Source organism: Canis lupus, chromosome 12 (genome assembly GCF_048164855.1).
Source record: "Canis lupus baileyi chromosome 12, mCanLup2.hap1, whole genome shotgun sequence".
NCBI lineage: Eukaryota > Metazoa > Chordata > Mammalia > Carnivora > Canidae > Canis > Canis lupus.
The window spans coordinates 28,531,784-28,555,423 of record NC_132849.1 but is presented as its reverse complement, the minus strand read 5'-3'; the positions used below and the strand labels follow the sequence as shown (position 1 = coordinate 28,555,423).

Sequence of the window (23,640 nt, the reverse complement as noted above, 5' to 3'; positions counted from 1 at the left end):
CCCCACCACATGGAAGCACAACCATCTACCGACTCCCCACCCTGAATTATTGATCAGTGTGATTATTAAATATTAGTTATTAATTACCTTAGCCCTATCACCCAGGACAATGCCTGGTACGTGAGAACTGTGTGAATGAATGAATGAACTAATGAACAAACGAATTATGAACAGACACAGAGTCAGAGATCCTTTCACTGGTACAAAGGAACATAGTGATAATGAAGTAACTTGTAAAAAAAAATGAAGTAACTTGTATTTTCATAATTGCTTTTGGATGTAAACTTCTCATCTCTTCTCATTTGTATTTCTAACCAGTTCTGTGAAATTAATACAGCATTTTTCTTACACCCATTCTGTAGACAGAGGGCTTAAGGAAGTCCATGGAGGAAGGGCCAACAGTGTAGGTTTCTGACCACAGGGCTGGTGCTGGACACACCAAGTTAGATCAAGTCAGCTATCTGTGGACTATTCCAAAGCACCTGAATTTTGTAACATTATAAAACAACCATAAAACATCATTCTTATTTACATCTGTGTTTCATTTTGAGGATGTTTAGTGATAACCTGAGCCCATCTTAAAAGTTCATGTTTAAGGAACTAGGTGCCATTCTGACCAGAAATGCCAGGGACGGGGTCTGTGCTTCACATGCTGATGTAAAACTGTGCGTATTTGCAGGGAGGGGCCATTCTGTCTTGAAATTAACCCTGAAGTAAACTTTTCTTTTTTCTTTTTTTTTTTTTTAAGATTTTATTTATTTATTCATGAGAGACACAGAGAGACAGAGATATAAGCAGAGGGAGGGAGAAGCAGGCTCCTCTCGCAGGGAGCCCGATACAGGACTTGATCCCTGGACCCCGGGATCAAGCCCTGAGCTAAAGGCTCAGCTCAACCGCTAAGCTACCTAGGCATCCCGAAGTAAACTTTTCTAATCCCTCTACCAAGAGAGTGCTAAGTAGGGACGTGGTTTAAAAGGTCCTGATTGTTGATGCTTGCTTTGAGCAAGCACATTTGTGGACAGGAAGGCCATATGCTTTTTTTCTTCTTGATACCAGTTGGGTTTTTTTTTCCTCTGTCTTTAAGAGACATGAGCTAGAAGTACTTTGTCTAAAGGGCATCATTCTGAGTCAACAAAGCCAATCCAAAGGTTATATGCAGTATGATTCCATTTATATGACATCCTCAAAATGACAAAGTTATAATGATTAATCAGGGATTAGCTTGGATAGAATGTTTCTAAAACACGAGGGAGTTTGGGTTTTTTTGTTTGTTTGTTTGGTGCTGAAGTAGTATAAATCTGTACTTGTAATAAAATTTCATAGAGCTGTATACCACCCTCCCCACACACACACCCCAAAATTAAACAGAACAAAAATTGGTAAAATCTGAATATGGTCTATACTTGAGTTTAAATAGTATTGTACTAATGTCATGTTCATAGTTTTGGGCATTGTACTATGATTATGTAAGATCTTATCATTAAAGGAAGCTGGTGAAGGGTGACAAGAACTCTGTACTATTTGCAATTTCTTATAAATTAAAAATTATTCAAAAACAAAATTTTGTTTTTATTTTTTAAAAGATTTTACTTATTTGAGAGAGAGTGTGTACATGAGCAAAGAGAGGAGCAGAGGGAGAGAGAGAGGGGGGACAAGCAGACGCCACACTGAGCCCAAAGCCCAGTACAGAGCCTGATCCCACCACCCTGAGATCACAACCCAGGTCGAAATCAAGTGTTGGAGGCTCAACCGACAGAGCTGCCCTGTGCCACACAAAGTCTTGTTTTTATTTTTATTTTTTAAAATATTTTATTTATATATTCATGAAAGAGGCAGAGACATAGGCAGAGGGAGAACCAGGCTCCCCACAGGGAACCTGATGTAGTACTTGATCCTAGGGCCCTGGAATCATGCCCTGAGCCAAAGGCAGACACTCAACCGCTGAGCCACTCAGATGTCCCCAAAGTTTTGTTTTTAAAAAGTGCTTTGTCTTGAGCAAAACCAAATTCCAAAATAAAGAACCAAACTGCAAAAGATTTTGCTATATGGTATTTAATGGTGGTAGTTTAGTGGTTGAGATCCCTAGTTATGACATGCACACTAATACTACTTCATTGTTGTGTGTCCCTAGGCAAGTTACTCAACTACCTAGTAGAAAATAGGGATAATAACAGCATGTGCCTCATAGAACATTTATGAGGATCCAGTGAAATAATGAGTGGAAGGCCCTTAGTACAGGAGCAACCTATAGGAATAATTCAAATGTTACTTATTACAAAATGTTTATGTTTTTATATGCAGTAGTTACTATCTCATTGTCAGTTTTGAGCTGCCTTTCTATCAAGAGTGGTGGACTTATGCTGATCTTTCTAGTTTTTATTCAAGACTTTATTTACTTACTTACTTTTAAAATTTTTTCAAATGATTTTATTTATTTATTCATGAGAGACACAGAGAAAGAGAGAGAGGCAGAGACACAGGCAGAGGGAGAAGCAGGCTGCATGCAGGGAGCCTGACATGGGACTTGATCCCGGGTCTCCAGGATCATGCCCTGGGCCGAACGTGGCTCTAAACCACTGAGCCACCAGGGCTGCCCTTATTTACTTACTTGAAAGAGTGCAAATATGTGTGCACGCACATGCACAGGCATGCAAGCAGGGGTAAGAGCAGAGGAAGAGAGAGAAAGAGAATTTCAAACAGGCTTCACGCTGAGCAGAGTCCAACAGTCCCACGACCCTGAGATCATGACCTGAGCCAAAATTAAGAGTCAGACCCTTAACCGACTGAGCCACTCCGACGCCCCTGGTTTCTATTTTTTAAAAATACTCATTTTATTTTTAAATCCACACCTAGAAAATAGCTAAGCTAGCTTTATGTTTTAGTTAGTTGGATAGAATTAATAATATTCGTTGTAATAACAACACTAACAATGACTAGAATTGATACAAGTCAATTCATAATTTTCACAATGCTTTCTGTAAAGATTGATCTTGAACTTCATAGCGAGCTGTGATGTAGTTAGGCATTTTTAATGCCCATTTTCAGATTAGGAAAAAATTTGGAGCTAGTAAGGAATCTACTTATTTAAGGTTTAGTCTTTATGTGGCCCCTGCAATGATCCTGATAAAACACAAGTTAGATCATGTTGATCTTCTGCTCAATGCTCCAGGTTTACCATCCCACATAGAAGACAAAGCAAAGGCCTGTTCCCTTTGCCCAGAACAACCTCTCCCCCCACACCCCACCCTGGCATTTAGCCCATTCCCTTACTCAGAGTCATTCCTCTGAGGACATTTCCCTAAGCCACCTCTGACCTGAATATTTAAAATCACAGCCCACTTCCCCACCCACCCTTGGCCCTCTGATCCTTTTCTGTTTTTCCATAGCCCTAATCACCTTCTAATAGAGTATGAAGCTTACTTATTTGTATAGGTTATTATTTCCTACCTACTTCCCTCTGAGAATTCGAGCTCTGTAAGGGCGAGGATCTCTTTTCTTTATGGATATACCCCAAGTGCCTAGGAAAATATCTGACACCTAGTAAGTACTCAGTAAATATGTGTTGAATGAATGAATTCAGGGCAGATAGTGTGCTCCAAGTTAATAAGCAACTTCCATTATGCAGGTTGTGCTTCCACTGCTTTGCCTATTTTACTCTAGGAAAAAGAGAAAAAGAAAAGAAAGGGTTGCTTATCCAGAACTCAAAGAATTGGCCCAACTGGTGCTCTTAGAAGTTGCTTTCTTAGCAATTCTGACTGTTTTTCCCTCAAGGGAACATCCTGTTACTGAATGTTCTTTAAAATATCTTTCAGACCTTGTGTCAGAGGCTGTCTTTTTTTAAACCAGCAGACCAAGCAAGAGGGGCATGAACCATCATGATGTGAGTTAGGTGAGATGTCACAGAGTAAAAGGGGGTGGCCCACTGGAAGAGGACATGGCTCAGAAAGACTGGAGGCTTCGGTGCTAGAGCAGAGAGTGGGTAGTAGGGTGGGAACCTAAGGGGGTGGATGATTTTTTTTTCCCCTGGAAAGCCACAAGGGCCCAGGCTATAAAACTTCAAGGTCTATTCCAGTCTGGTTATTATTCATCCAGACAGAGAAGAGGAAAGTGAGAGGAAACAGTCTTTCCCAGCACATGCTGTATTCAACCCAGGCTTGCGCATGAGTCTTTAGCTGGGAAGCTAGTGCCATTAGACAGAGGAAGTATATGTAACTGAGTACATTAAGCAAAGAAAATTGTATTTTGCCTTCAAAAGTTCTGGCCCACCTACTTTTCGAGAAATTTAACTTTGATTTAAAAACTTCTCGCTGCTGGCATCTGTTTGGCCTGTGGGCAATAACCACCTCAGTGCCCAGGAAGAACTGCTGTAATACATGATTTAGCTCCTTCTGGGCCATTCTGTATTAATGTGGATTTCTTGTGCCAGAGAATTTGCTAGAGATTGTTTTCCTGACTTTGTGTGCACTTTGAAAAGAAACACAAAAAGGAAAAGCAACTTCCCACTTAACCTTAACATCATGTTCCTGACACGTGGTTTCACTTTGGGCGTTGATAAACCTTGCAGCTCTAAATAACAGTGGACCCCAATTGTCTTACTTAGGGATCTATAGCTTGTCAAAGGAGTTTATGAAATGAATCCATCTTCTTGTTTTTTTCCCCCTCCTGACCAGTTTGGAATGTGATTGTATCCTGTACTCAAGTGTTTCCCAAGAGTTTTGACAAGAGTCATTGAAGTCAAATAACTATGTTTAGCTCGACTATATAAAAAATATAAATTGCAAAGCAACTGTATTTTCTGAGCCAAAGCCTATTTTTCTAAATATGAGCCAAGTTTTGCACATTCATGGAGCCTGGTGAAATGGGCATCTTATTTGAGAGCTTATGACCTAGAAGGTTAAAAGTGATTCTTAAGTATGAAAACCAAAGTGTCACAGGTTGGACTGTGAAACAATAGTTGGCAGCATGGGCACCAAGCAGTGGTTTAGAGGGATGAGGTCTTGATTCTCATCTGGGATGTCTGGCTTCTTTTGTAAAATCTGGCCTGACAAAGTTCCTGAAATCCAAATGCTATGTCGGTGCTTCTTTTCCAACTGCAGCTTCCCAGTCATCTCTCCCTCACTTTGCAAAAGAAGAAAGACCTCTCCCTGACTTATCTGGAGTCACCATAGGGCATCAGTTCTCAAATGCTTTGGTCTCAACATCCCTTTACAATCTTAGAAATTATTGAGAACCAAAAAGGTTTTGTTTATGTGAGTTCTACCTACTGGTAGTAGTTTCTGGTTTCTAATTCAGAAACTAAAATAAAACTTTCAAAGCATAAAAATATACAAGCACATCCTCTATTACTGATAGAGCTAATGACATCATCACACAACATACAGCCTCTGGAAAATTCTTTTGGAACATTCCATCACATGTTCCTGAAAGAAAGAAAGTAGAAAGGACAAATAACATCTTATTATTGTTAGTGTTATTATTATTATTATTACAAAAATAGTTTTCTTTTCTTTTTTTTTTTTTCAAAAATAGTTTTCGTCATTAGGACTCCTAAAAGGGCCTCTGAGATCCCCAGGAGTTTCCAAATCTCACTTGGAAAGTGACTGCTATAGTGCTTTGGCTCAGGTTAAGAAATTTCCAGATCACTACATAGAAAATTCCAAATTTTGTTCAACAAAGGAGTTGCCCTTCCAGTAAAATTCTTCTATTTATGTTTAAGAATTATATACGTGGTTGGGGTGCCTGAGTGGCTCAGTCAATTAAGTATCCAACTGTTGATCTCAGCTTAGGTCTTGATCTCAGGGTCATATGTTCAAGACCCACATCAGGAGAGCCTACTTTAAAAAATAATAATAATTCTATATATTGTCCTGATGAGTTGTACCCTAAAAGTTTTGAGAATAATCAATCTAGAAGATATTTTTTCCCAATTTTAACATATATGTGTATTTTGATTGCCAAGAAGTGTTGTAAGGTCATTAATCATGACTTCTAAACCCAAATACTTAGTGCCATTTGGATAAAATGCTGCAGGAGAAATAGAAAATCATGATGGAAACTTCTGGCTGCTGGGAGAAAATTGTTTCTCACCCACAATCATTGTGGGTGATTTAGGGTCTCCCATCCCTAAATGGGTATGCTACATAGGTACCTTTAAGGGAATTTTACTTTAAAATGTCAGAGTACCGGAAATTACTTTCTTTGCAACTGTTTAAATCATAAAACATTTAAGATGCAAACCTCAAAAATGTATAAGAACTCCATATATTTTTCAAAGTTATTTGTGAGGAATATAAGCAGAAGATACAAAGACCCCCAAGGCAGGGTATTAAAGGATGTCCTTTTATACATGTGGTTAATGAGTTTGACATAAATATTCCTCTTCAGTGAAATAAAAAAATTTTTTAAACCATCACACAAACTATTAACAGTTTCATCTGTCACTCAAAAGGAAGTGACCAAAAATGTGAAAAGTCATGGCTCCTACCTGAAATTTTAGTTTCTTAGCTCTTGGAATTGTCAAGAGAATCGAAGCCATCCAAATAGGATTTTCTTCCAATCTGAGGGAAATACTTCTTACCTCAGAAAATTAAAATACCTGAAGTGTCTGTCTTATTTTGACAGAACATTATTTTAGAGAAGTAAAAAGTCACCAGAGAATTGTAGGACAGAGATACATAGGTTTGTTTTTTCTTGAGAGACCATGTCTAGTTAGCAGAACTCAGGTGCCTAACTTAACTTCCATCTGGATGGAAAGGAGCAAGAGCCCACCGACACTGGTATTTCTGTGCATTTCTAAACCTCAAGAGAAGTGCCAACATAAAAGGGATCAGGTTCACATTTCTTCCTAAAACTTCTCCCAGACATGGTTCTCTGGCCATTTGGCCCAACTTAGGGCTGGTCTTCCCCCAGCAGCTTGTTCCTCCTTATTTTTTCAAATATTTAATTACTGTTAGTGACAAGCTTTGAATATTAAAACTATCAGGTCGAAATTTTCTTATACAAGTAAATGGATAATGGATAGAAGAAAACAAAGTAAGGTTTTCAGGAAAGAAGCAAATGGAGATACATTTTCAAGAATTTTTTCTTTCTCCAGTTCATGATGTGAATTCTGTGCCACAAGACACAGAGAAGTTTCCAGATTCTACTAGATGGTATATATGGCTGTGCTTTGAAAAAAAAAAAGAAAAAGAAGCAAATATCTGTTTTTAAATTTTAGAATAGTTTTAGATTTTAGATGTTATGGAGATAATACAGAGTTTTCCCATAAACCCCACTCCCACGCTCTCCTATTATTAACATCTTATATTAGTGTGATATATTTGTTATAATTAATGAACTAATACTGATACATTATTATTGACTCAAGTCTATATTGACTCAGATCTCCTTAGTTTTTAGCTAATACCCTTGTATTCTATGATTTCATCCAGTATTTAGTTGTCTTGTCTCTTTAGGCTCCTCTTGATTGTAACAATTTCTCAAATTTAACTTGTTTTTAATGGTCTTGACAGATTTGAGGAATACTGGTCAGGTTTCTTGTAGAACGTCCCACAGTCTGAACTATCTGATATTTTTCTCCTGCATAGACTTGGGGTGTATGTTTTGGTGAGGAAGACTGCCCGGGGGGGGAGGGCCACTTTCATTACACCATATCAAGGATACATTCTGTCAACATAACTTAGTGGTATTGACCTTGGTCATATGACCAAGGTACTGTTTATCATTTTCTCAACTCTCAAGTTTAAAAAATAAAGTTTCGCTTTTATTTCCTTTTCGTATTATCCTTTTTTGGAAGGAAGTCACTATGTGCAGCCCATGCTTAAGGGGTTGGGAGTTATGGTCCTCCACCTTCAGGACAAAGAATCCACATAAATTATTTGGAACTCTTCTACATGAGAGATTTGTCTTTTCTTCCCCATTATTTAATCATTTATTTGTATCAATATAGACTTGTAAATATTTATTTTATACTTCAGGTTACAATCCAATGCTACTTTGTTTATTTTCTTGATCAAATTGTTACAGCTTTGGCTATTAGGAGTTCTTTTAGTTGATTTCTGTTTCTCTGTCATCCCCCCATCACTGTGTGTGTGTGTCTGTGTGTCCGTGTGTTACATGGCGTTTGTGTTAAATTTTATTCCAGGCTCATCTTATATATTTCCTGCTCCAATCTGAGAATCAACCATTTCTCCAGACTTTCATTTCCTTTTATTGGCAAATAGTCTTAGAAACCAATATCTGGATTACCTCATCTTTCTATTTAAAATTAATAAATCAACTACTTTTTAAAATTTCTAAGATGTCTTCAAACCTCTGATATTATAGAATTTTTTTTTCATTCAACACTACCATCTTCTCTTCAAGTAATCATAACGTATTGTGTTTATGTAATACTTATTTATGAACAGACTAATTTTTACCATTAAGAGAAGTATTTGGGGCACCCAGGTGGCTCAGTGGTTGAGCATCTGCCTTTGGCTCAGGTTGTGATCCCAGGGTCCTGGGATCAAGTCCTGCATCAGGCTCCTTGAGGGGAACTTGCTTCTCCCTCTGCCTATGTCTCTGCCTTTCTCTGTGTGTGTCTCTCATGAATAAATAATCTTAAAAACATTTAAAAATTAAAAAATAAATTTAAAAAGGGATTCATTACAACAGACCATCTGAAATGGTTAAGCACTGTGACTTTTATCCCACTATGTCTGGTGTCCTGAAATGTCATTAGTGTGCAGTATCATATGTACTGTGTGGCTAAGCAGTAGGGGATCATCCAGGTGAGCCTCAAAAAGCACTCTTCTTGATATTGGGGCCAGAGATTCCTATACCTCCTTGCAAAAATTTAAGTCTAAATATTACTGCTTTGTCATCTAACAGTTCACCATCTGGGAAAAAGAAAGCATTTAAATGAAAAACAGCTGCCTCTGAGGCCCACAGTTGACTTGCTCCTGGTGGCTAAGGTTTAATCCCAGGTTTGTTTCAACCACCAGCACACTTTAAATATTAACTTTGCGTTTATGGGTTGAAGCAATGAACCAAAAAGTAAAAGAATGTTAAGACAACCATAGGAGTCTGGTGCCCTGCAGCCTGTTTCTCGGTGGCTGGTCTCACGAGTCCCTTCCTTTCCAGGTCTGACCGAGACAGCAGTCTTTAGCTGTGAAGCCCACAATGACAAAGGGTTGACCGTGTCCAAGGGTGTGCAGATCAACATCAAAGGTAAATATCAAAGTCAAGTCCCTCAAGCACATCCTGGGAGCTGGTCAGGGAACGCAGCATGAGCCCTGCAGCCAGCTACCTGGGCTTGAGCCCTGTCTTCCCCACTGACTTCCTTTGCGACCTTCGACAAGTCACTTAACCTCCTTGGCTTCAGTACAAAATAGGGATAATTACAGAATCTACTTCTTTTTGAGGCTTAAATGAGATAATACAAGTAAAAGCACTCATAACTGTGCCTGGTGCATAAGTCTTTGATAAACATTAGCTCGTTTAGTTCTGCTTAGTCTGAGAATAGGCTAAGATGTCTACCCTTGATCTTCTTAGCCCCGGTTTTCACCTTTCCCTCTCCCACCTTGAACTAGTCCCTGTTACCCCCTTGAAGAGCTCCCAGGGGTGGGGGTGGCTTAGGGCATCGATTAAAGGAATGGGGGCACGAGTCTTCCCTAGCTGCTGTCCTGAGAGGGGCAGAAGGGAGGGAAAGCCCAGAGCTCCTGTGCCTCGTCCCCCTGATCTTCTTGCCTGAGCTGGGATATAACATAATGGAAGATTTGTGTTTGAAGGTCCCCATGCTAGTGGAGGCATTCCAATTCAGTCGCCTGCCTCCTCCTCCTCCTCCCTCCATGGAATCAGTTATTTAAACCTGAAACTTGAGAGTAAATATTGTCCTTTTATTTCTTTTCAAATCATCTTTCTTACCCTTTGTCATAGAAACTCAAGCAAATTTTATGTTTTAGTATTTGTTTTTATTTTTTTAATAAATTTTTTTAAAGATTTTTTTTGTTTGTTTATTTATTCATAGAGACAGAGAGAGAGAGAGAGAGGCAGAGACACAGGCAGAGGGAGAAGCAGGCTCCATGCAGGAAGCCTGACGTGGGACTCGATCCCGGGTCTCCAGGATCACACCCCAGGCTGCAGGCGGCGCTAAACTGCTGCACCATTTCTTTTTTTAAGATTCTGTTGGTTTGTTTGTTTGTTTATTTATTTATTTATTTATTTATTTATTTAAGAGAGAGAGAGTGAGAGAGATAGCAAGAGCGGGATGGGGCAGGGGGTGGACAGAGGGAGAAGCAGAAGCAGACTCCCTGCTCAGCAGGGAGCCCAACACAGGGCTAGATCCCAGAACCCTGGGATCATGACCTGAGCCACCCAGGCGCCCCATTTGTTCTTAATTTAAATACAGAGAAGCAAATATTGAGTCCGTATTCCTTTTGGTCTTAATCTTGGGGAAACAACACCAGGGAAAAGCAGGATGTGTTTAATAATGAGTTAAAAGTTAAGAAATATACAGTGGGGGACTCTTATCATAAAAGAGTTATACTTTATAAAGATGTTGATGGGGATGTGTAGGTGGCCCAGTCAATTAAGTATCCAACTTGATCTCAGCTCAGGTCTTGATTTCATGGGTCATGAGTTCATGGCCCACACTGGGCTCCACAAGGGGCATGGAGCCAACTATTAAAAAATAAATAAATAAGTCAAAAGTGCCATTGTTTCATTTCAGCAAATCAACTAGATGAAGGTGACGAGGGGGCATTTTCTAAAAGTTTATTCGAAAAAAAAAAAAAAAAAGAAAAAAAGAGCAAGCTGAAACTTACTCCTGGAGGAACTGTATAACTTCCTTCCTCATTATAATTCTCATCATTACAATTTTCAAAAGAAATGTTGGGAATTTCAGGAATTCATGAGTAGGTATGAATTGATAAAGACATTTTCATAAAGTATAAACACCTTAAGATTTAAATATCTATAAACCAAGAGACACTTTAAGATTTTATGCTTTACACAGAGTCTTAGCTTTTTTTTTTTAATCCTCTAAAACTTATGTTTTTGGTTTTCATTTATTTAAAAATTTATGTCAAAGCAACCAAGACTCCCTTCTTCCAATCTCTTATTAACTGTAATATATGTGCCAAATTATGATCTTTAAGGTAGGCATTTTAGGACAGTTCTACAAATAATCTATTTAGGGAAGAGAGTCAAAGAAAATGCTGATTCTTCGCCACTCACCAAGCTGTTTGTCTTCTAGTAAACAGAAACTCCTGAATATGGTACCCAGGACACTTCACAGGGTCCCAGCTCTCCTTCTTCTGATCTTCTTCCCACTCTGTCATTGCTTCACATCAGCACCCCTCCCCTAACCCTCCCGCATGTATACCTTCTCAATCTTCCCCAGCCCCATGGAGCAGTGCTATTACTATCCCCACTAAGAGAAAAAGAAACAGTTTAGAAAAGGCATTTAACTGTGGCCTGGCCACATGGCTGGCCAGACAGGAACCAGACTCACCAGCTGGTGCTCACACCAATGTGCTTGCTGCCTCCTGTAACCAATCTTCAGTGTTCTACTGAGGGACACACACTCCAAGCTCAGATAGACCTGAGTTCAAGTTCCTGTTCTGCTAATAAGCTCTGTGATCTTTGGCAAGTTTTTAACTTCTCTGATTCTCAGTATCCTCATCCATAAATGAGGATCGTGAGACTACCTCTGTGACAGGGTTCTAGTGATAATGAAGCACAGCGAAATCCATAATGTGCTGGCCCATAGTAAGCACTCGAAAACAGTAGTCATCATTTTTGCTTATAAATGTGATGATGACCATTAATTAAGAATTATATTTAGGGGGTGCCTGGATGGCTCAGTCAGTTAAATACCTGCCTTCAGCTCAGGTCATGATCCCAGGGTCCTGGGATCGAGTCCCGCATTGGGCTCCCTGTTTGTCCTCTGCTTCTGCCTACCACTCCCCTGCTTGTGTGCTCTCTCTTTCTCTATCAAATAAATAAATAAAAGAATTAAATTTAGCATAAAACAAGATCCTCAAACTTCAGATCCTTCTTAGATTCTAGTGAAAATACCTGTCCATGTCCCACATGTGGCCAGGGTCATTGCACATTGTATGGTATTACCTGCCTACCCTCCCAGCAGATGCAGTTGGTTCTTTGGCTTGAACTGACTCTCCCATTTCCTTGGCCTGGAAAACTTCTCCCCTACATCTACCACACATGCACACTCGTGCTCCCATAGCACCCCTCTCTTCTCAGCACGGGCTCTCTCATCCTCAGGTTATGGGGGGCTCCCCTCCTCAACCAGGAGTTGCACAGGAATAGGGCCATGATTCTTTGTCCCCATGTAGAATCCTGGCACCCGGCAACATGCCTGTGTACAGTAGGGTAGTGAACACGAGCTCAGTGAAGGAAATAGATGTGTCTGTATCCTTTTCCCTCTAAGGTCTCACTTCATCAGTAGGCAGGAAAGCAGGTCTGTGTTCCACTCCTCTGGTCCAGGCACAACCATCCTATCACCGGAAAACCTATCTATAAGCTAATATGATTAATCTCAGACAATGTGGCTTCTTTTTAAAACTTAAGTTGAATTTTCCTAATCTTAAGAAATGGAAACAGATTTGATACTGTGTGTGTTCGGTAGCTGTGGCCACCTGTAGTTTATAACTGTGTTTGTATGTGTGTCTTTGTTTTTATATAGTAATTCCCTCCCCACCAACTGAAGTCAGTGTCTACAACAGCACGGCACACAGTGTGCTGATCTCCTGGGTCCCGGGTTTTGATGGATACTCCCCGTTCAGGAGTTGCAGCATTCAGGTAAACCTCCAGGATGAAGAGAGAAGTGGCTGTCTGGTGCTCTGAGGTCCTACCTGATTTTTCATCCTCCTGAGGATGCGTGCCAAGGCTTTCCACACCTCTGTTTAGAAGTCCACTGACTCCTCTCCACTCAGTGTCCACCATGCATACCCCATTTTACGGTGTTTGCCCTGGGATGCTGCTTCCTTTTTGCTCATGGTCCAGGGTCCAATCAGAAGGGAAACAGGTTTCTAGGATAGAACATCATGAGACAAGAGAGAATTAATTTTTAAGGTATAAAAACACATCCCTAAATTAGGACTAGCTTGTGATCAGGAATTCAGGAAAACCAAGTATTCCTCAACCTGGCTTCTCCTGGGCTGGAGGCCATGAAGCCCAGGCAAGCATGAGGTAGGTCATTTTTGCTGTCAAACGTAGCACCTTGGCCAATGGATCCCAGGACAACCTGGGCATTATAGGCTTGCAAAGTCTTTCCCCTTTTTAACCACTATCTAAAACTGGTATGACATTGTGCTATAAGAAATATAGGCTAGCCATCCTAAAATGGTACCTTGCTATGATGTAGGCTCTGCTTTGAGTGTTAATTTCATTAAAATAGAAAGGGTAGCAGTAACACTACCATTTACTGAGTGCTCACAATGGCCAGGGACTTTGCTGACATCATCTTACTGAAAACTGACACCAGCTCAGAGCGCTCACAGAGTCCTTGAGTGGTAAAACCAGAATTCAAACTCAAAATGCTCTGATGCCAAAAGCAATGCTCAGAACCATCTGCTCTTCCATGTCTCAGAAGAGACATTGCTTATGGGAACAGTTGAACATGTGTAGATTATCCACTGAAAACATGACGCAGTCTGCCTTGTATGTTGTCATACAGTAGGGTCAGAAATTGTTCTTAGTTTCATATATGTCTGGTCTTACTAGCTGAAAACATATTAACCTGACACAGGCCACTCATGCCAGCTCAACTTGAAGCAGTGACTTCTAAAGAATTTTATATGTTGACAACCAGATGTTTTTAATACCAAATGGAATTAGCTTCTCTGTTTTTGTTGCCTCCCACTCTTGTCTAACAGCTGTTCCTTCCCTGAAAAATGAAAACATTCTGTTATCCCCAAAATAGCCTCCACCCTCACCCCACCAACTCTAACTTTACTTAATTCTTGCCCAACTTTATTTGTAAACCTCTCAAGGATTGGTAAGTCTAACAAAGTCCTTACCAGGGATATCATTTTTTTTTTGGCAGCTTTTTTTTGAGAGATATTTCATAGACCATAATACTTACCCATTTAAACTGTATAATGTTGGGGTGCCTGACTGGCTCAGTCAGAAGAGCATGCGACTCTTGATCTCAGGGTTATAAGTGTGAGCCCCACATTGGGGTAGAGATTACTTAAATAAACTTTAAAAAAACAAAGTGTGTAATGTTTATTGGTATATCCACAGAGGTGTGTAGCAATCACCATTGTCTAATTGTGTCTATATTCATAAAAGCTATTGGGCTATAGTTTTCTTGTGTTAGCTGTTTCTGGTTTTGGTATCAGGGTGATACTGGCCTTATAGAATCAGTTGGGAGGTGTTCCCTTCTCTTCTATTTCTTGGAAGAGTTTGTGGAAGATTGATGTTAATTCTTTAAATATTTGGTAGAAATCACCAGTGAAGCTATCAGGTCCCAAGTTTTTCCTTGTGGAGAGTTTTTGTTGTTGTTGTTGTTTTAAGATTTTATTTATCCATTCACAAGAGACACAGAGAGAGAGACAGAGACATAGGCAGAGGGATAAGCAGCCTCCTCGCAGGGAGTCCAAAGTGGGACTCAATCCCGGACCCTGGGATCATGCCCTGAGCTGAAGGCAGACCCTCAAAACCACTGAGCTACCCAGGTGTCCCTGTGGAGTTTTTTGAATACTACCTTAATCTTTTTACTTGGTACAGCTCTACTTACATTTTTCATTTCTTCTTGAGTCAGTTTTTTTAGTTTGTTTCTAGGAATGTGTCCATTTCGTTTGGGTTACCTAATTTGTTGGTATGCAATTGCTTATACTATTCCATTATAAGCTTTTTTTTTCTTTGAAGTTAGTAGTGATGTCTCCATTTTCATTCCAGATTTTAATAATTTCAGTCTTCCCTTCCTTTCTTCTGTTTGCTTTGGCTTAGTTTGCTTTTTATTTTATTTTTTTTTAGTATCATAAGGTAGAAGTCTGGGTAATTCATTTGAAATTTCTTCTTTAGGGGATCCCTGGGTGGCTCAGCGGTTTAGCGCCTGCCTTTGGCCCAGGGCACGATCCTGGAGTCCCGGGATCGAGTCCCACATCAGGCTCCCGGCATGGAGCCTGCTTCTCCCTCCTCCTGTGTCTCTGCCTCTCTCTCTCTCTCTCTCTCTCTCTCTCCATGTCTATTATAAATAAATAAATAAATCTTTAAAAAAAAAGAAATTTCTTCTTTAATATAAGCATTTATACTATACATTGCCTTCTAAGCAGTGTGTTAGCTACATCACATAGGTTTTGATATTTGGGGGCTTTTTCCTCATTCATCTAAAATTTTTTTGTTCTTTTCCTTGTGATTTTTTTCCCCTATTGGTTATTCAGGAATATGTTGTTTAATTTTTTACATATGTAAATCTCTCAAGTTTTCTTCCTTTGCTTATTTCTAGTGTTATTCTATAGTGTTTGGAGGATATACTTAATATGATTTTCATCCTTTTAAATTTACTACGGCTTGTTTTATGGGCTAGCATTTGTTCTGCCCTGGAGAATGTTTCATATGACTTGAGGGGAAGGTATATTCAGCTGTGGTTAGGGTAGAATATTTTATATGTCTGATAGATTTAGTTAGTTTAGAGTCTTGCTCACTTCTTATTTCCTTGTTGATCTTCTGCTAAGTGGTTTTATCTGTTATTGAAAGTAGGAAATTAGGGTCTCAACTATAGTTTTTGAATTGTCTATTTCTCATTTCAATCTCATCAGGTTTTCCTCCATGTATTCCAGGACTCTGTTGTTAGGAGCAACCAGGGCTTATTGATAGATAGATAGATAGGTAGGTAGATGGATGGATGGATGGATGGATGGATGGATAGATATAACTGAAGCATGAGCCAGCCCTTTTTAAAACTGCTGCTGAGCTGTATAAAGAGTCCAAGAAAACAAGAGGCTCCTGCCCACCTAAGTATTGTTGTCTTTAGGGAGACTGTGAGGATGAGTACTACCCCCACATTGAGAGAGTAGGTCTCAGGGTGGAGATGAAGTAGAGCAGGATGGTAGGAAGGTCTGAAAATATCAGATCATTCCTGACGGTAGAAGATTTCACAGAAGCATCACCTGCTTTCTCTCTTTTCCCCTTGGCTTTGGGCTGAGTGAAAAATCATCCAGTGACTGCCAAATTGCAGGCCTTCCTTGTCCACCTTGGATCCTGTGGTGCCAGACGTGATTATTCTGTCTCTGCCCCACTAGCTAGCTCAGCCTCCCTTCACCCATAAAAATACAGTTATTTTACAAGTTAAATTATAGGAGTAATTTTGTGACATACCTGTACATGTAATTATTTATTGTTTATCTGAAATTCAAATATAACTGGCTACCCTGTTTTCTCTGACCAGTCCTAGCAGGGTTAGTCAGGAGTAGTTCTAGAAGTTACATTTTTATATTTTGCAGATTAACAATGTATTCCCACTTCTGAAGGAACCAAGCACAGTTTTGTGGCACATATCCCCAGTCCACTACAGTTTTAAACTCTGACTTGGTAACAAATGAATGTCTTGGACAAGATTCAGATCCATGCACTAACGGGACACACCCTCTCACTTCCCCTTGGTCCTGATGTTAGTTCCTTTCTTCACCCATTTTTGGGCTGCATAGTCCATTTCTATTTTTAACTCTCCCGAGTACTTCTTGCTATTTCATGCCCTTTTTTCCCTCAGGACCAACAGAGAAGCACTGTTATAGAAACCCTGTATTCTTTCAGCAGTGTGTTCTCAGAGCGTCCCTGTGCCTGGAAATGCTCCACATATTGCTCCGGAAACAGGGCAGGGGTGGAGAGCCAAAGGTTTCCTCCACCTTAGTTTCAGAGGTTGGTCACCAGGAAGTAGGTACATACTCTGAAGTGAAGAAACAAAAAGTCAGTTCTGCCAATAGCCACCACCAAGATAAGCACGTAACTCTTTGTTTCTCCTCTGGTGGCTCCTCAGGCCAGCTGGTACTTTGTTGTCACCCAGTGGAGCCTGCAGGTCTGAGTCAGAGGTGAGGCTTGGCTTGGCCCCCGCGTCACCATCATGGTATCCACTAGGGGATTCAGAATTCCAAAATGTTATTTGTGGCCTCTTGGCCTAAATTTCAGCACGTATATCCTGAAATAACAGCATTGTGTATCCACACCCCATGACCGTAAGCCCATTATTATTAGTAATACACACAGGGTTCAAGATTTTTTTTTCCTCAGTTACTTTTGGTTACTTGTGTTTTATTCAATATCACTTTCTCTTTTCTGACTTTACAAATACTACATATCATAGAAATTTTGAAAAATGTGTAGTTTTATCCCCATTCCCAGACAAGAGGTATGCTTAAGGAAAAAGGTAGTTTGGCCTCGGTCTAGATTTTTGCTTGTGAAGAGTTGTATATGGAGAAATTGGTAGAGATTACAGAGGGAAATATGAAAAAGAACTCAGAGGAAAGAGCTGAGATGTTTTAATAAGATTTGGAGAAAAGTGGGTTGGGTGAACTCTTCCCTATCTCCGCCCACCAAATAATTTCAGAAAATGTACATTTTCTCTATATGCTTTTGGACTTGAATTTATATTGGGGTGGGAATCAGGGTTAAAAAAAAAAAAAAAGGACGTGTAGAATTTACCTCAAGGCAAGAGCAGAGTTCATCAGGTTGCATAATGAAAAGAAATGCAGAATAAAAATAGAAATCCCATATCCAATCTCCTGAAGTAGGATTTGGGAAATGATCTCTTCAAAGGGCCAGACAGTAAATATTTTAGGTTTGCCCCCACAAAGAATGTTGGTTCTTTTTGGTGCATATTCTGTAAAACAGCTGAGAGAAGAAATCAAGAATTGAGGTGGTTCTGAGAAAGAGAGGACTACTACCATAATTATCACATAATAAAGATCATCCTTTGCTCTTTTACCTCCCATGGCAAGAACACTTATTTTAGGTATTTTGCTCAAGTCATTGGTGGCTGCTCCAATAACATGAGTAACACACTGTAATGCTGGTGGGGAAATTAGTGTGTGGCCCGAAAGGAAGCAGGTACTTCCCCTCAGTGGAGAAGAGCCATGTGCACTGAATACATAAGTGCCCCATGTCTGGCATTCCCACCACCTTACTAATGCCTGGTCCACATTTTTGCTCCTCACTTAGGTCAAGGAAGTTGATCCGCTGAGTAATGGCTCTGTCATGGTTTTTAACACCTCTGCTTCACCACATCTGTATCAAATTGAGCAGCTGCAAGCTCTGGCTAATTACAGCATTGGTGTGTCCTGCATGAATGAAATTGGCTGGTCTGCAATGAGCCCTTGGATTCTGGCCAGCACAACTGAAGGAGGTAATTCCTGGAGTTCAGAATAAATATTGCCCCTAATGGCATGTGATTAAACAAATCCTTCCCAGTGGCCTCATTTAGAGTTTAAAGTCTGCTTTGTTTGGTCTTTGTTTCTGGAGGAGAATTTTATTGAGGTAGCTGATGAAAATGGAGAAGAGATTTCGTTCTATTTAGTGACAAAGCTTACCCTTACTATGAATATATAATATTTTACAGAGGAAGATAATAGCAACACATTTTATGGCATCTATTATTTTAAACTAAAATATAATCATATAAAAATTATTAATGGTAGCATCAAATTCAAGAAATAATGAACATGAAGGTGGTTAATGTTTACCAAACATCACATGCCAGGCACCACATTAGGTGCTTTGCATGGATTGTTTTATTAGATCCTCAGAGAAGCCCTATGAAGTAGGTTCTCTCTATGCTATCTTATTCATAGCAAATTTTATTTATGTCTTTAAACTTTAAAGAATTTTCTGTGTGCTTTCTTGGATTTCTGAGATTTTTATTATCGTCTATGAATATTGGAATGAATACTGTATTTCTGTTCAATTCAAATCCACAGTTTCTATTCTTCCCCAGTTTAGAGCTTTAGATTGCTAGAACGTCTTTCTGCCCTTAACTCTGGCTTCACCTAGTCAGTGCTCTGGCTTTAATACAGATGGGAGGTGGGTGGGGACACAGAACAGGATCAGAAATCTTTAGGGCATAAGCCTTGCACAAAATGACACTTCTAGTGCCAAAATTGTAAAGTATCTTCTTCTCTCAAATGATAAAGAAAAGCCTTTGAGGACAATTTTTATATGCTGTGTTTCATGTTCATTCAGTTCAAAAATACTTTTTTTACTTCTTTGACCCAATTAATTATTAAGTTATGTAAGTTAGTTCCCAAATATTTGGAGGTTTTCCAGAAGTCTTTGTATTCCTGATTTCTTATTTCATTCTATTGGTGCCCAAGAACATATTCTGTATCACTTGAATACTTTAAATTATGGCCCAGAACATGGTCTTGCCTGATAAATGTATGATGTTCACTTGGAGAGAAAGGTATTGTCTTATGATATGGAGTATTCAATAAATGTCAAGTTGGTTGAGTTGGTTGATAGTCTTTTTCAAATTATATTCTTACTGCTTTTCTGCCTGTTTCTATCAATTATTTAGAGAGAGACATTGAAATCTGCGGTTATAATTTTGGGTTTATCCATTTCTTTCTTTTTTTTTATCCATTTTTTTTTTTTGATGTTGTAGCCGGTTTTGCTTCAGACCTTTTGAAGGTCTGTTATTTTGTGCGTAAATGTTTAATTTTACTATGCTCTCCTAATAATTGACCACCTTCCCATTATGAGATTGCTTTCTTTATCTTTGGTAGTATTCTTTTTCTGTGAGATCTACTTTCATATTAATATAGCCATTTAGCCTTATTTTTGAATATGTAATATATCTTTGATTTCTCCTTATTTTTAACTTATTTATATCTTTTTATTTGGTTTGGACACCCTTAAGTGTCAATATTGGTTTTCTGTCCTCTGGGACCACTCACTTTGTCTAGCCAAGAAGTGTCCTATTTCCTGCCTTAGGAAACATGGCTGCCGATGCTGTAGGTGCCAGCTGAGGAGGAGGGGTGAGACAGAGTCTTCCTCATTCAGTGTACAGACTCCCACTTATTTCTCCAGTTGTCTCTCTGGCCTCTCATTGTGTCTTCATCCTGACAGTGTCCCAAGTCCAGAGGCTTTTCAATTCGGAGAATAAAGCAACATCCTGTTTCCAGGGGGGTAATAAGGGAGTACCTGGCAGGTGTTTGGAAATAGGTTAGAGGGATCTTGAGGACTAGCTACTTCCTGGTCAGACCTTCAATCTTCCAGTTTTAGTACCTGGCCCACAGTTTCTGAGCCTCTCCATGATCCTTTGGGGAGAACAGGTTGCTGAATTAATTATACCTTCTTCGTCTTTTCAGCTTTTCAGTATATGTTGACATTTTTTCTCCACTATTAATTAACTCTGCTTTCCCTTATGAGTTTATACTGTTTTAAATTACTTACTGTCATCGTAGAGAGATTTCAGGAAGAGCAGACATAAAGACATGTTGAGTTGGCCATGTTTACCCATAAATTCTACAACAGATTTTTTTTAAAGATTTTATTTATTCATTCATGAGAGATACAGTGAGAGAGGCAGAGACACAGGCAGAGGGAGAAGCAGGCTCCATGCAGGGAGCCTGATGTGGGGCTCTATCCCAGGACCCCGGGATCACGCCCTGAGCCACAGGTAGACACTCAACCACTGAGCCACCCAGGTGCCCCATTCTACAACAGATTTGAAACTCTGTGACTCCGTTCACAACACAACTTTAGTTATATGACATTTCCTAAGCAGAAATGAAGGTTAGAGTACTCTTTTGTTATCTTTTTGGGCATATCAGAAACATATAACTTATTCTCTCCTAAATACAAGTATAGACAATAGTTTGGTATATATTATTGCAATTGTTTTTATTCTTTATATATATATATATATATATACATATATATATATAACATTTTTATTTCTAAAATAGATTATTGTTCATACCTTTTTGCAATTTGATTTTTCCCTCCATCAGATATTTTTTTATGTCAGTACACATGAACTACCTAATTCTTTTCAGTGGCTAGGTAGTAAGTATTCCATTGGAAAGTCTATCAAAATTTATTATATCATATTTATTGACTGAGCATTACTTTTATTCTTTTTTATGCTTCAGTAAATGTAATACTACCTACAGGAGAATGTTCTAGATTAAATTCCTGGAAATAAAATACTTGGTCAAAGAGCATATTGTTTTCAGGTTTTTTTTTTTTTTTTAAGATTATTTATTTATTTATTTACTTGAAAGAGAGAGAGAGTATGTGAGCAGGGGAAGGAGCAGAAGGGCAGGGAAAGGGGAAGGGAGAGAATCACAAGCCAACTCTGCACTGAGCACAGAGCCCATCCTGGGGCTCCATCTCACACCCCTGGGATCATGACCTGAGCTGAAACCAAGAGTCAGACACTTAACCAATTGAGCCACCCAGATGCCCTCATATTATTTTCAATTTTAGTAGATACAGTCAAGCTCCTCACTCCCAAAAAATTATCTAGTAGTGAACTTGACCTGTTTGCCAAATTATTTTGTCCATATATATGATACATACATACTTTTTTTTCAAAGTGCTATAACTTTTATCCTTGTGAGAGATAATAGACATTCTGACGTAAATGGGTATGTGACATAAGCAAAACTTAACTATAAACCAGAGAGTGATTGGGGATCTCTGGGTGGCTCAGCAGTTTGGTGCCTGCCTTCAGCTCAGGGCGTGATTCTGGAGACCTGGGATCGAGTCCCACGTCAGGCTTCCTGCATGGGGCCTGCTTCTCCCTCTGCCTGTGTCTCTGCCTCTCTCTCTCTCTCTGTCTCTTGTGAATAAATGAGTAAAATCTTTAAAAAATATATATTTAAAAAAAAATAGAGAGTGCAAACCAGAGTTAAATTTTACATTTTGACATCCAGTAATTACCATTTGATCCTCTGGTCTTCAATAATGAGATATCTTACATATATATAAGATATATCTATATATGTATATATATGTATATGTATGTATGTATGTGTGTGTGTGTGTGTGTATATACATATATATACATTTTTAAAAATTTATTTACGGATCATCAGTAACTTGCCTTTGGACTTTGAAATGATGGCTTCCTTCTGAGCTCTGCACTGTTCCCTGCCTTATACATCTTCCGTGACACAGAACTGATATCCAGTCTGGTTGATCTTCCACCCCACAGGTTACTACTGGAGAACCTGTTCAAGTTCTGTCTGCTTTGCTTCTCCAGGAGGAGTCTATGAGTGCCATCCACCTCCTTTCCTGCCTTTCCTTGTCTTTGTGATTTTAGTTTGGAAAGTGCTTACGTTTTAAAAACTCAGGTACTATTTCAGGGGTGCCCAGGTGGTACAGTCAGTTAAGCGGCTGACTCTTGGTTTGAGCTCAGGTCATGATCTCAGGGTCCTGGGATCAAGCCCCTAGTTGAGCTCCATGTTATGCACTGAATCTGCTTCAGGATTTTCTCTCTTGCCCTTCCCTACACTTGTTCTCATGCATTCTCTCTCTCTTTCTCATAAATAAATAAAGAAATCTTTTAAAAAATAATAAAAATTCATGTAGTATTTCAATGCTCCTTAACTGAAAAGAGGGTGAAAATCTGCTATTAAATTCAGTCTCATTTGAATGCTTTCCACAGAATGTTCAAAAACCAAACATTCAGAAACTGAGAAGAGAATGTATCTCTACATACTTTGCTCTGTGGTTCCTCATCTTTCTCTCTTTTTTCTCTTATAGCCCCATCAGTAGCACCTTCGAATGTCACTGTGTCTCTGAATGAATCTAGTCATAAGGTGGATGTCAGATGGATCAAGCCTCCAATTAAGCGGCAGGATGGGGAGCTGGTGGGCTACCGGATATCTCACATGTGGCAGAGTGCAGACACTTCCGTAAGTCTGAACTCTGAAGGAGTTCACTGGTCTCCTAGGATTTGCTCATTTAATACTGTTGTAGAAGCTTTTGTTTTGTTGTGAGAAGATCGGGTTTTATTGAATGAGGCACCTTTTCCTGAATAGTTAAAAAAATTCCAGAGAAGCTTTGGGGCTTTTCTTCCTGACTCACTCATCCATTCATATATGTATTCCGTAAATATGTTTAGGACCCATTTCCATTATCACTTGATTCGTGACTTCTGGGAACTTGGGCTCTTGTAGGAAGATAGTTGAGAACTACACATATAACCATAGTGGAAGGTCAAGAAGCTATACAGCTTAGCAGTCCAGCCATTCATAGCCCCTTGGAAACTCCAGAGGATGCTTTTCTGAAGAAGAAAGTCAGGGAAGAACCCCAACCTCATAGAGAATGGCAAGAGGTAACCAACCTCCAGAGGACAGGGGTAAACCAGCAACAGGTTACCTTAATGCAGCTCCACAGGAGTAGGGATGATGCCTGCATGTGGGTGGGGAGGCAGCTCCCAGACAGGTTCCCTTCCCACTTGGGAAAGGAAGAGAGTTGAGATGACACTGACTTCTTTGTGACACAGGGCATCCTTGGAAAGGCAGATGCACTGACCTCATCATCAGGACTGTCTCTTTACCGCCATCACGCAAAGCAGACTTTTTCCTGATCATCCTAGCCCTGCAGATAGATCAGATTTTAGCATCCTCGTGGCATTTGTGGAGGGCACCACATGAAAAGTAGTGCAGATACTTGGCAGGAGAGAGG

At 39.5% G+C, this 23,640-nt stretch overlaps 1 protein-coding gene across 2 annotated transcripts in view; it reads left to right on the top strand.

The window, feature by feature from the left end:
* MERTK (MER proto-oncogene, tyrosine kinase) overlaps positions 1-23,640 on the top strand; it is a 111,246-nt gene that overhangs the window by 50,561 nt on the left and 37,045 nt on the right. For both annotated transcript variants that reach the window (XM_072770239.1, XM_072770238.1), the window contains 4 exons: positions 9,124-9,210; positions 12,689-12,804; positions 18,166-18,349; positions 22,714-22,865. In XM_072770239.1, coding sequence (XP_072626340.1) covers positions 9,124-9,210; positions 12,689-12,804; positions 18,166-18,349; positions 22,714-22,865 — 539 coding nt within the window. The remainder of the gene's footprint in view (positions 1-9,123; positions 9,211-12,688; positions 12,805-18,165; positions 18,350-22,713; positions 22,866-23,640) is intronic.